The sequence below is a fragment of the Squalius cephalus genome (genome assembly GCF_949319135.1).
Source record: "Squalius cephalus genome assembly, chromosome: 7".
NCBI lineage: Eukaryota > Metazoa > Chordata > Actinopteri > Cypriniformes > Leuciscidae > Squalius > Squalius cephalus.
Window position 1 is genome coordinate 16,017,929 of NC_137128.1, and position 13,596 is coordinate 16,031,524.

Here is a 13,596-nt window from a genome sequence, read left to right on the forward strand (position 1 = left end):
ATGTAGCTATTGACTCTGCAGAAAGTTGGCGACTTCTGCGCAGTGTGCACTTCAGCATGCTCTGACCTCGCTCTGTGATTTTACGTGGCCTACCACTTCGTGGCTGAGTTGCTGTTGTTCCCAATTGCTTCCACTTTGTTATAATACCAACTGTTGACCATGGAATATTTGGTAGTGAGGAAATTTCACAAATGTGCACAGGTGACATCCTATCATGGTACCACACTTGTATTCACTGAGCTCCTGAGAGCGACCCATTCTTTCATACATATATATATATTCTTAAACAACCTGCTGCTACACTAGCAAGACAATTCCATATTTCCATTTATTAAAGGCACCTAACCTATTTTTTCCTATTTTTTTCAATAAATAAAGCTCTACATTATTATTAATGAGATTTTAAAGCAGGAAACTTGTTGAACACTAAATGGGAATACCAATATCACAGATATTATTGTTGCACTGTAAATTAGTAAAGCTGATTGATACAATGTCTACATTTCTGGATGCATGCGTGTCCCTTTGTGATGTTAAGACTGGTTTATGTTTCCAATAAGAGGTGTGTGCTGGCCGCTTTTATTTCACGATCAGTATCATGTAACTACTGTATGCAGATTCTAGTATTCATATGTTAGCGAGAGAGAGAGAGAGAGAGAGAGAGAGAGAGAGAGAGAGAGAGAGAGAGAGAGAGAGAGAGAGAGAGAGCAATACTGTTTGACCTTTTATGCAAAAGAAATAAGATCAGTTTAAATGCTTTTGTAGGCTGTGTATATACAAATACCTATCAACAATCTGTAGATCAATGTTACAATGGGATTGTATTTCTTGTCGAATGCAATAAGGACATAATAAAATTAATTTATCATCAAGCTAAGGCTCATAATTGAAAATGCATCATTACAGATCATATCAGTGACAAAGAGAGAAATGCCAGGTGAAATTTAGATATTTAACCAATCATAAGTAATTAAATCACAAATGTAATTGTTAGGTGATTAAACTGTAAGCTGTACATGAGTAGATAGCTGTATGTGGACACAGACAGCAGATGAGAATGCAGCAGCATTCAGACTGTGGACTCTCAGTAAACATAAAGTTAGTCATTAACACACTTTAAAACACCACATCCTCCATTCCTGTTCCATTCTTATTGTTCAAAATGTAAGTAAACTTTTTATATATATAATTATTGAGGGTTAGTTAAGTCTTGCAGTTATGATGTTTCATTAGTGGATGATATTAATGAACTCGCAAATGAAATTCCTATTAGGATTTATATCAGCCAACATTATTTGTTCAGCGAAAGGTTTGTTGGAGTTCAGTTAACTTAAAGGCTGTTTGTGCTGAGCTGTCCTGTTGGATTGGAGACAAAGCAGAATGACAGAATTGAGCAGAGACTAATTCAAGCTAGAACATTTCAAAGTTTTTGTTTCATGTGTTTTCCAATGTAGTTCTCATCAGAGGACAAATCTGGCCTCTAACTACCCTGCTCATATTTTGGAATACGGTAAGAATGATTTTTCTCTGTTATTGACAGTCAACTGTCAGACTTTTGAATGTGAGTAATCATCCACATATCTCTAGCCAAACTATCAGTTTAACTCTAGTTTAAAAATATTCAGGTATAGTTTGAGATTTCTTTCTTGCTTTATTTACAGGATCTGTTGTCACGATGAGGAGCCTCTTCCTCTGTATCTCAGTGCTGGTTGTAATCTGGTCTGATAGGGCTCTTTGCAAGTCAGGTATGAGGTCAATATCCCTTATTGCAAAGCGTTTGTATTATTCTTATGAATTTGTTAAAAGCTAGTGACCTTTTGAAAATTTAGGGGAATTCTCTAAATATTTGTGCCACATTAGAACATTGGCACGTAATTGCGTACTCATCATGCCATTACCTGATTACGCATAACTTGTGCAAATAAATGGCGCTATCAGTGGGCACAATAAATTATTTTTTATTAATAAATAATTATCAACTAAATTCGTTAATAAAACTAAATAATAAAAAATTTAAAAAAACAATTCAATAAAATGATTTGTAGCTCACATTGGGCTTAAAAGCAATTTGGAAACCCACTCCAAGTGTTCTGCCTATTAACCCTGTGTCTATCTTGGTCAGTATTTTCTAACAGCCCAAAAGCACACATGCTCCTGCGGTCGAGAAGAGCCAACACTTTTATGGAGGAAGTGAAGGCCCCTTCATTGGAGCGGGAGTGTAGGGAGGAACTGTGCGATTTTGAAGAAGCGAGGGAAATCTTTAAAACAAGGGAGGCCACGGTTGGTAATGTCAGCTTTTACCTGTAAACATTTCCCCCCCTAAATTATGATCCACTGACTAATTGTTTGTCTTGCAATTTTTTACCTCCTCGGAATGGTACAAATTGTCTTGCAGTTGGAATTCTGGACAGCGTATAAAGGTTGGTTAGGTCTGTGTTGTGAAATAGCTTTCTAGGGCATCATAACTGGTGGCACTCATTAGGTGTTCTGTACCCTTAGATGGAAACCAGTGTGACTCGAATCCATGTGTACATGGGCAGTGTGTGGATCTGTTACAGGATTACTCCTGCACCTGCAACTCTGGATTTGAAGGGAGACGATGTGACCTACGTGAGGCTCTTGCTTTCTTAACCCTATTGTGCTCTTCAGTCATTTTTTGACCAAAACATTTAGCATTTTGTTTTGTTGAATGTTTTACCCTCGGAATGGTAAAATGCTCAAAAAGTGGTTAACAGGTAATAAATGGACTATAACTACAGCATAAATATAATTTAATACCATAAAATCCCCTGAAAATACAATATATATATATATATATATATATATATATATATATATATATATATATATATATATATATATATATAAAAGATTACACTAAAATATAGTACATTCATTTCACTGGGAAAAAAGTCACATTAAATACATTAAATAAATAAGTACATTTTACATGTTCAAAAATCTGTCCATTTGTCAAAATGTTACAATTTAAATTTACATAATTTGATCAGTGACATAGCTGTCACTGTTTGGTCCACGAAGAAGATAAGGAAGAAGTTTAGCGTACAAATATTAAAATAACTTAAAGAAAACAAAGGCAGTACTCCAAACTGAGTAGCAGCGTAACAGTGTGCTCAAAACACAAACACCAGACAATGAACAGAAAGCACTAGAGAGCTTAAATACACAAGATGACAAACTGAATGCAAACAGGTGGGATCTAATTAAGCATGTAATGAATAACCATGGGAAAAAAAACTAGTGGTGGGAAAATGAGAACAAAGGAAAACTAACCAGAGAACTAAGGCTGACAAAACAGGAACAGAACACAGTGAAAATGAGACCAACTGAGCATAAGTTTTACAATAGCACAGAATCTTTTTTCTCAATATTTTTAATTAATTTTTGTCATCATGTTTCCTTGTTAGAATCTTAAACCTTTTTGAATAAGGTAAAACATTTAAGTAAAGGATAATGTACATCCAGCAGGTTGTTATTGCAGAATAAACCTGGATGATCAGGACCCCAGCGTGAAGCAGATAAGGATTGTTATGTATTCTATGATAACAACCGGCTGGATGTACATTATCCTGTACAATATCCTTATTATATGGTAACTTGCCACATAAGTAAATAATTAGACACGAAATAAATTATTTGACTTTGGTTACTCGGATGAGCCTGTGTTATCAGTTTTTACCAGTTGTTATCGGAGAATGAAATACAGCTGGAAGTTTTTCACAGAGCCATGTAATAAATAATAGATATAACTATACTTTCCCAGTTGATTAATCACAATAAATAAAGACATTTGTTTTGTATTACAAGTTTTCGGAAACGTTATGTTAAATATGCAAACGAGGCATTGTGTAATTAAATAATAACTTATTTGCACACATTTCCAGAACAAAAATCTGAACATTGGATAAAGACAGGTTCAAAACGTCTAGGTTACGACTGTAACCTCTGTTCCTTGAGAACAGGGAACGGAGACACTGCGTTGATGATGCAATGGGGAACGCCCTCCACGTGAACCAGTGTCTGAAAAGCTGCCCAATCACGGCAATCAATATTGACCAGCGACAGCCTATGACGTCACTACTAGAGCGACCCGGAAGTATAAAAGGAGCGCCTAGAGAACATGTCATCCAGTTATCTTCTGAAGGGACTGTTCAGCAGGCATCTCCGAGGCATGGCGAGCGACGCAGTGTCTCGTTCCCTGTTCTCAGGGAACAGAGGTTACAGTCGTAACCTAGACGTTCCCTTTCGAAAGCGAACTCACACTGCGTTGATGACACGGGATATCGTATGGGGAACCATATACAATCCCACCATGCTGAGGGGAGTGCATGCCAATTATGGCTTGTGACAAAAACATCAGAAATGGCAGTTATTTTCACAGAAAATGCCAAGAAACACTCCCCCTTCGGTTCACACTGCCCAAGCTATAAGCCTCAAAGTGGCCTCCGAACAATGTAAGGCCTACCAAGGCCGCCCAAAGGCTTGGAACCAACAGCTTCCGTGGAAGGGGTTCCTTTAAGGGAATATGGCCTGGGGGGGCCGAAAGGAGTCCCATACAGTCACTTTCTGAGGGGAACATAAAGTCAACCCCAAATGCCACCAGGGAGGCTGACCTGGTCAAATTACTGACCTAGTCTTGCCAACAACCTGTCGGTTTCCTAAACAGTCTCTCACAAAATCCAATAGGGAAAAACTGCAATTAAAATTTGCTGTAGTTCACTCACAAACCGGATCATAGAGACAGGCATCCTGGAGAGTAGAACTCAGAATAGCGCTTTATAACCCTTGCAAACGAGGGGAGTAACTCTACTCGATCCTGGATCTACACAGTGCTTCAAAGCCCTGTGGAAGCTGGGCACTCTAAAGGGACCCTAATAAGGGGAGCGCCTCCAGATCTTGGGCTGATCTAACAGGGAGGCCTTGTGAGAGTCCTTCGACCTTCCGACCAGACTTAGGGAGTTAAGTATTCAAACAGAGCGATCCTCAGATAGATTCTGGAACACTATGCTCAAACCTGATAAGTACTGACCAGGCTCTGGGCTAAAATCAGGGAGGCTCCATGGGGCCTGCAACATGATACTTAATGCCTTTGCAATGCTAAGCATCCAACTCGTTGGGGAGCCGCCTTTAAGGAGGCCTGTTAAGGCCTAACTACTTGATAGCGAGGATGTATGCAGAGCCATCAGAAGCCTAGGTGCTCTCACAGACATTTCTGTGGGCCTGGTTATACTTATTTAACACTGCCAACAGGCAGTGTACTCAGCAAAGGGCTATCGATCCTTTAAAGCAAGGAGAGTACAATCTTACGCTACCGGAGTATCGAGGAGGCCTACTGTAAGGCCTACAGCTTCGAATGTCACAGGCATCACGGGCAGTGCTTTGGCTCTAAGGGAGCATACTCAACCATTCCAAGTGGGAGGGAGTAACTAATCTGTCTCTACCTGGGTGAGCCTGGGTGGTGAAAGGTGATAACATATGAGCTATGGGTAGCAAAGTACTCTAATTAATGATCCTAACAAGTGGAGCACTATCAGCATGACACTGAAGGATGTCAGGGTTGAGGCCTATAATCTTTTAATATTACAAGACCGATTTTATATTCTCTACTAAACCCAAGGGAACCCTAAACTCTTTCTAGCCTGTTACACCACTAGCATTTACACCTAATGCAAAAGGCGGGCCTTGGCCAGACGACTCTTGAGTAAGAGGAGGCTAGTATTAGGAAAAACTAGATATACAGGAATAAAATCTCCTGATGGTCTAAGGAACCTACACTCAGATACTGAGAGGCTTGAGGCGAGAATGCTTAGCAGATCGCCACCAAAAATCCTAGATACTAAGCCTAAGTCAGATATCGAGGCGGCCCTCATGAATATTATATGTCTGAAGTTCTATAATCTCAAAACAACTCTCTAAAGTGAGAGAAGAACTACTGCTCTAGTATAAGGTGCCTATCAAGGTGGCCTGACGTGGCCAACGCTTGATTTTGTAGTTTTATCTGGAGCTTGACAGAGCAGTGGCCTCAGTAGAAAAACTCCCGACAGGGAGAAAGCCATCTCACACAGAAATGGTGACAGAATGAACGGTGGCCTGACTAGAAATTTTTCGAGGCCAACCTGTTCAATACCACAGATTGCACTACCCACTATATAAGCCTGATGACTCTAAATCAGAAGAGGCCTATGGGAAGGGTATGCATAGCCTACCTATACTGTATATGGAAACTTCAGGGCCCTATTTCTACTCCTATAAAAACCCTAACACACCCCTTAATACTTTCTAACAGGGAACCAAGGTCTACTGTTCAACCTTACTAGAAAACTCTCGTAAAACTCTCGTAAAGGGAGGAGACCTACAGAGCTCAACCTACAGAGCTCAACCTGCTGCCCTATTGCGAGAGAGATGGCCTAAACGACATTCACAAAATGGAGGCCTATCACCATAAAGAGCTCGAAAGAGCGCAATTACTACCAAACCCGACGCTAAGCTACAAAAAGGTTCCAAATTGAAGGAATCACTCATCACAGGTCCAGCCTCAGATGCTGATGCAAGAAGCGCCTGGGGTGAGGAAGTGTGCAGATTCGGAGCGCAGTGTTATGCAAGATTTAATGCAACCGAGCGTGCCTTCGCCTCTCTGAACTTTCCCATCACCGTCTCGACAGAGGTGCCGAAAAGTTCAGAAGGCGACATTGATGCATCAAGAAGAAAAGCTTTCTTTCTCCCCAATGTCATCCAAGTTCAAGTTGCTTGGTGGCCTGGAGAGCTAATCTGTAGTGCGGCGCAGCTCGTTTTCACTGCGTCAGGAGAAAGACCCCGACCTTGGTCCAAATCTTTCAGCAGATCAGCCTGGTATGCTTGCAGCACAGCCATTATGTGCAAGGCATCACCAGCCAGACCCGCCATTGCGTATGTTATATACATGTTGCAGCATATAACTAATGATAATTTAATTGATTTGATATTTGAGTTATACTGTAGTCAACCACAAATGACAGGTGCAAATGAATCCCTTTGGCCTTACTGCAATTTTGTCTGTTTGGTCAGTGTTTTTTGATATGCTGTGTCACAGCTGATTAGGGGCATTTAATAGTGGACGTCTTGAGTTACAGAGCAGGTGTGTGTTGAGGTCATGGTGATAAATGTCCTGACAGCAGTTCTGTGGTTTTGTCCTCAGAAACGACAGCCTCTAACTGCTCTGTGAACAATGGGGATTGCGATCATGAATGCCATGAGAGAAAGGATGGTCTTGCTCGCACGTGCAGTTGTATTGAAGGATACCAACTCCAAGACAACTCTAGAAAATGTACTGTCAAAAGTAAGTTACCTCAAAAAAATGCACAAATACAAACTATACAGACACTGGTGATTTTGTATACACAGTGCATATTTGCATTTGTACTCAACATTGTACTTTATGCATTTTAATTGATATAATTAGAAATACCCACTAATGGATAATACTGGGAAGTACTCAGACAAAGATAAATCTCAAGAAAAATCTCATCTTGCGGAAGTTCTTTGAAATATCTTCTAAAGCCATTTGACAAATGAATTATGGTCTATGTGCATTTTATTTTTCATATACAGATGAGGCTTCATGTGGCCAGATTCGGATTGTAAAGTCATTCTATAAAAATAAGCCTTTAGTAGGTTTACAGCCATGGGTCGTAGGAGGTACCGTTGGCAAAAAGGGAGAGAGTCCCTGGCAGGTATTTTTGATTCATGTAATATCTGTGTAATCATATGTAATTGAGCCAAATGTTTTATTAGAGCTGACAGATGTCATATGTTATACCAATACTCAGTCAGAGCATATTTTGTGCTTCACTGTATAAACAATAATGTGTGTATTTTGCAGGCTCTTATACTAAACCATCAAGGCAAGTTTCACTGTGGTGGAGTTCTGATTGACGAAAACTGGGTTCTCACTGCTGCTCACTGCCTAGAGACAAGTACAAGGTTCAGTGTCAGATTGGGTATGTGATGCATTTTGAAGTATTTTTTTATCCTCCCTTACATTTACATTTTTAGAAGATGCATTACTATAGCAATTTGCCAAAAACTTGCATGCGACATGACAGTTCCTTGGACAGAAGGTGAGTGATGTTGTTTACTAAGCTTAGGCCTCAGAAGTGAAAAGAAATGGCAAAGTACAAGAAATTTGCCATTACATTTTACACAGAGGCTATACAATGTTATTGTATAGTTCACCCAAAAATTTAAATTCTGTGATAATTTACTCACCCTCAATTAGTTCCAAACCAGTATGAATTATTTTCTTCTGCTGAACACAAAAGAAGATATTTTGAAGAATGTTTGTAACCAAACAGTTGATGGACCCCATTGACTTCCATAGTGGGGGAAAAATACTATGGAAGTGAATGGGGCCAATCAACTGTTTGCACCATTTTCAAATGATGACAGGATTTTTTATTTTTGGGTGAACTATCCCTTTAATTCCACACATAAAATGTCCCAACTACTTGACGGATAGCACTGAAATAGGTGTCCTGAGAAATCCCACTTTGTTTCTAGTCCTAGTCTCTGTAAAAAACAAAAGCAACAGCAAGTAGCCTGTCCTTTTTAAAGGAGAACTCCGGTCAATTTTAACATTGAGCTCATTTTTTTGTAAATTTGGAGTGCAGTCAATACAGAGAACAACGACAAAAATCGGTGTTGCCTACACCGTGTTATCCTCTTTTTAAAATTTGCACCCTGTTGACTTCAATGGGGCAAGTTTTAAACCTGCTTTTAGCCTCTTAACATCCTTGATGTGTCATTACAAGTGCACAGCCAATGTGAGTGATTCCTTCAGAGTGAACACGGGTGAATCTGACTGCAGTAGATGTGAAAGATATGAATAAAAATGATGTTATTTCAGCCAGCGCTCATACATGTATTTATATCCTGTTTTCGGTCGAAGCCCACAGTAATCGTAATGGCTGAAATAACATCATTTTTATTCATATCTTTCACATCTACTGCAGTCAGATTCACCATGTTCACTCTGAAGGAATCACTCACATGGCTGTGCACTTGTAATGACACATCAAGGATGGTAAGAGGCTAAAAGCAGGTTTAAAACTTGCCCCATTGAAGTCAACAGGGTGCAAATTTTAAAAAGAGGATAACACGGTGTAGGCACCACCGATTTTTGTCGTTGTTCTCTGTACTGACAGCACTGGAAGTTGTGAGTGCCATCTTCTGGCAAGACGCAGGAATTAATTCGGTGTGACCGTCACAGAGCATTATGGGTTTTCTCTAGCCGTTTAGCATACATCAGTTGAAGTTGAAAATTATTTTAAGGCTTTTGCATTCTCTCACAAAAGTTTTGCCGTCCACAAAAAACTTTACGTTCACTCGCAAAGAACTCAAACCGTTTGTGAACCTTTGTGAAAGTTTCTCAGGGGAACACAAACACTTTGCGAACTGTGAAGCTTGTATTGTTATTAATACTTTAATATGAATTATTAAAAAGTTTATTAGTTGTAAATCTGTCTAAATAATCCTTTAACCAAGTGGGATGGCCGTCTCTGCAGGTGACTATGACAGGTTCAAGATGGAAAAAACTGAGATGACCCTTCCTGTCAAAGAACCTATCACCCACCCTGAATACAACCCTTTCACAGTGGACAATGACATAGCTCTGTTGCGCTTGGCTGCACCAGCCAAATTTTCCACATACATACTTCCAGCATGCCTCCCCAGTCAGGACCTGGCAGAACGAATGCTGCATCGCAACGGTACCATAATGGTCGTTACTGGCTGGGGGAAGGACAACGAGACTGCTCATCGTTTCAGTTCAACTCTCAACTACATTGAAATTCCAATTATGGACAAAAACGAGTGTTCCAAGCATATGAAGAACAACATCACTCAGAACATGCTATGTGGAGGAGTGCTGGGACAGATCAAAGATGCTTGTGAGGGGGACAGCGGGGGTCCAATGATGACACTCTTTCATGATACATGGTTCCTCGTAGGTCTGGTGTCCTGGGGAGAAGGCTGTGGGCAAAGAGACAAGGTTGGCATCTACACCAAAGTGTCCGGCTATTTGGATTGGATAAACAGTGTTCGTCAGGGGTGGGATAAAGTCTAGACCCCTTATTTTCTATCCAGTTCTGCCTATCACAGAAAATATAAATATGAATCGGAAAAATCAATGTACTCACTATAGTTTTTCCGATATAGATATTGACAGTTAATAAACACATAAATGCAAGATGCTCTTATTTCCCTGTTATCTGCATGTTTAAGGAAATCAAGCTGTCAGTCAAATTAAGAGTTCAACTAAACAATGTTACATATTATGTGTTAATGAGGATATAAAAGGAATAAAAGCAATACACACTTGTAAAGTCTCGTTATTTGATTCCTTTATTGGGTAAAAGAAAAATGTATTATATGAGAGGGATTTATATTATTTGAGACATTCTAAAATACAGTACTACAGTAGATTTCTTAATGATTTAAGACATTTTAAAGGATGACAATGAATATGAATTTATATTTAGTTTTTAACTAGACATCAGTGAAATAGCACAGTGTACAATCGCCCCAGAAAACAACGTGCACTGGAGATATTCCTGAGTTTGGACAGTTACAGATACTATGGGGCCGTTTACACGACACCGTTTTCAACTAAAACGGAAACTTTTATGCATTTTGGCCGTTTATTTACCTGACAACTGCGTTTTGGGAGCCTGAAAACACTAACTTTTTCAAAGTGCAAGTTTTTTTAAATGATACCGTTATCGCCTCCATGCAAATTACAAAAAAATAAAAAAAAATAAAAATAAAAAACATGAATTTGTGAAAATGGTGAAGTCATGCGCATACATATTACGTGTTCAGTCTATAGTTGTGTAGTGACATCGCCAACTACTGGCCTGGCATGAATACAGCGTTTTTAATAGTTTTCGTGGATCCGTTGAAAGGGGATCGTTTTGACAAAGTTGTTGTCTGTAGTACTCGTAACTTTAAAAAAATGCAAAGGATAAACTTCAGTTTTTAGTACATCGTTGTCGTGTAAACGTACCGTAACATAACTCCTATTCAAAACAAAATCATAGTGGGTAAAGGGATATTGCATAGAAAAAGGAAGCTGAGAAAATAGACAAACATCCTTTTTAAATGAACAGACCTCTAAGTAACTGTCCCTGAGGGGTGAGCTGGAAGAACTACTTTGGTTTTTTGGTTGTTTTGGTCTGAAAAGCACACACAATTACATAAAACATTATTTCAATATTTCGCTTTCATTTTATCTATGCAAAATAAATAAAATCATACTGAGATAACCGTTAGCAGGACAATGTACAATTGTGGTGTTTCTAGCAATTTGCAGGTTTTCTCTGTTTATTAAAGGGCAGAAAAGTCTAGAAAAAGGCCCTCCAAAGAGCCTTAATCCAGCTAAAATAACCTAAAATTACTTTCTTCAAACAATCATCCTGTTGGACAAAATGTAGCGTTGTACCTAGGCTAGGATGATTATATTTCTTCATATAGGATATTATATTATAAAAAAAAATATTATTTAAATTATAATTTATAAACATATATTAGCCAAATTGAAAAAAAAAAAGTCCAAGTAAAAACATCAATATAACAATAAGGCTGAAGCATAATTTACAGGCAATTAGATGATAGCCTACTCATACTGCAAGCAAGGGATATGAACCTGAGGATTTTTATTTAATTAAAAAAAATAAAATAATTTAAGGCACATATCCTTATTTAAAGAGATTCATAATTTGCAGCAAGCTTTAACAGTGAAGTGTCTAAGGCCTTAACTATATTCAAGCATTATGTTAACAGGTCTAATATTAACAATAAAAGGTTGAGAATGTAGAGTCAGAAAATGTTGGTATGAAGTTAAACAGGAGAAGGGTTGGATCTGCGGCTGGCTGACCTCCTGATCTTCAGCTCATGTTCATATCGCTCCAGCTGAGTCCAAAATCCTGGGTTAGGCTCAACAACAGATCGGGCATGTTTTACTGCCTGTCAGAACAAATAAGAATTAAAGAAGAGTTAAACAACACTATATTCTGGCACAAAAATCTGGAATGTTGTGGTTTTTCCATTATCAATTAGGCTACTATTAACAATGATTATGATGATGAGTGATGAATATTTTTGATGTCCTGTGGATGCCTTTATTTTGTTTGAGCAAAATATACTTCTATATTATACAAACCAATAAAATATCAATAACAATCATGGCCTGGAAAAATCAAGGATGAAATACCCATTAAAAAAAATATTTAATATAAAAAAACATACTGCACATATCCTAACTAGAACTGTTTGCTATCAGAATTAAATCGGACATAAACACTATTCATACCTGGAAGGCGTCTGTTAAGGTGAGATCCTGGTGCTTCATTAAATAGGCCACACAGACAGTAGCTGAACGACTGCGTCCATTCTTACAGTACACAACGGTCCGGCCTCCCCTTTCTGCCTCGCTTGCTATGGCATCAGCACAGCGATCAAAATACTTGTACAGGTCTTCATTAGGGTCATCATAGACGGGTACACGCAAAGTGCTGACCCGCATTGTGGGAAAGGGTTGCTGCTTTGACACATTGATACAGAAAGTGACCGCCTCCTTCTGGATGAGATCATTGTTACAGGCTGACTGGGCATTACTGATTAGCAAACAGTCTGTAACTAAGCTCAACTGCAGCATTTCTTGCTATATGGTGCCTGCATATATGTGATGTGACTATATGTTTGTGTATGTATCTTGAAGAAATGTCATAAGTTATGAATGACCATCATCAACTAACATAGGTTTATATACTAAGTTCAGTAAAGACTAGTGTTATTATAACAGAGGTAGGTGCATATGTCAGATATTAGAGTATTATATATAGCTAATGCATTAGCAAGGAGAAGGGTCTGATGTTCCACCCTAATGCCATTACACTGACAAGTCTGGTGAGCTGTTGATTAAAACAGAGAGGAGAGAGAACAATATCTGTTTAGAACAAACACATGCAAAGGTAAAATAATAAATGGAACAACAATTTTGAAAAGCAACCTAAATATACAGTACTATTACTGTACAGTAATCATTTAAAATGTTAACTGGGCATGCTCGAACACTATGTTTAATAGCAGGGATATGCTCAGCCTTTCAAAACACGACATTAACATTAAAATCAGATTAAGAAAGCATTCTGACCTGCAGATTGAGCGTAGGGATGATCCTCGAGGCGGATGTGTCGGTCAGGAGCTCATCATCCTCCATCACAAAAGTCTCTATGGCAGAGAAAACGACAAGACAACGTGCAGTGAACTCACATGCAGCTGACTGACCCCGCCCATTTAACTGTCAATCAACGCTGTCCTCTAGCTCACCAGTGTAGGCTTAAAAATAGATCAGTTACTTGAAATCTAAGCTTGCCAGACAACCAGCTGTACCAATCTAGATTTTATGCCTGTTCTGCTGACGTTTTGTCGCTGAAAACACTGTTTGGCCTTCACAGTCCGGATAATTCAATAATCAGATAATATTTTTTTATCCGCAGTTGTACCTCAGATTTGTTGGTAATAGTGTACAAAGATAAAAAT

The 13,596-nt window shown here is 38.8% G+C and overlaps 2 protein-coding genes across 2 annotated transcripts; one reads left to right on the forward strand and one right to left on the reverse strand.

Annotated features, from left to right (window-relative positions):
• The first annotated feature begins 1,065 nt into the window (after nucleotides 1-1,065).
• proca (protein C (inactivator of coagulation factors Va and VIIIa), a) lies at nucleotides 1,066-11,493 on the forward strand. The gene is made up of 10 exons (XM_079877346.1): nucleotides 1,066-1,164; nucleotides 1,455-1,510; nucleotides 1,662-1,745; nucleotides 2,123-2,280; nucleotides 2,396-2,420; nucleotides 2,500-2,610; nucleotides 7,196-7,336; nucleotides 7,609-7,730; nucleotides 7,880-7,997; nucleotides 9,561-11,493. The coding sequence occupies exons 3-10, from the start codon at nucleotides 1,676-1,678 to the stop codon at nucleotides 10,118-10,120; spliced, it is 1,305 nt and encodes a 434-aa protein (XP_079733472.1). The 5' UTR covers nucleotides 1,066-1,164; nucleotides 1,455-1,510; nucleotides 1,662-1,675; the 3' UTR covers nucleotides 10,121-11,493.
• A 145-nt stretch (nucleotides 11,494-11,638) lies between these two features.
• On the reverse strand, nucleotides 11,639-13,534 carry dusp28 (dual specificity phosphatase 28). The gene is made up of 3 exons (XM_079877369.1): nucleotides 13,208-13,534; nucleotides 12,365-12,965; nucleotides 11,639-12,018 (listed from the first exon to the last, which is right to left on the reverse strand). Exons 2-3 carry the CDS (start codon nucleotides 12,707-12,709, stop codon nucleotides 11,893-11,895), a joined length of 471 nt encoding a protein of 156 aa, XP_079733495.1. The 5' UTR covers nucleotides 12,710-12,965; nucleotides 13,208-13,534; the 3' UTR covers nucleotides 11,639-11,892.
• Between the last annotated feature and the right edge of the window lie 62 nt (nucleotides 13,535-13,596).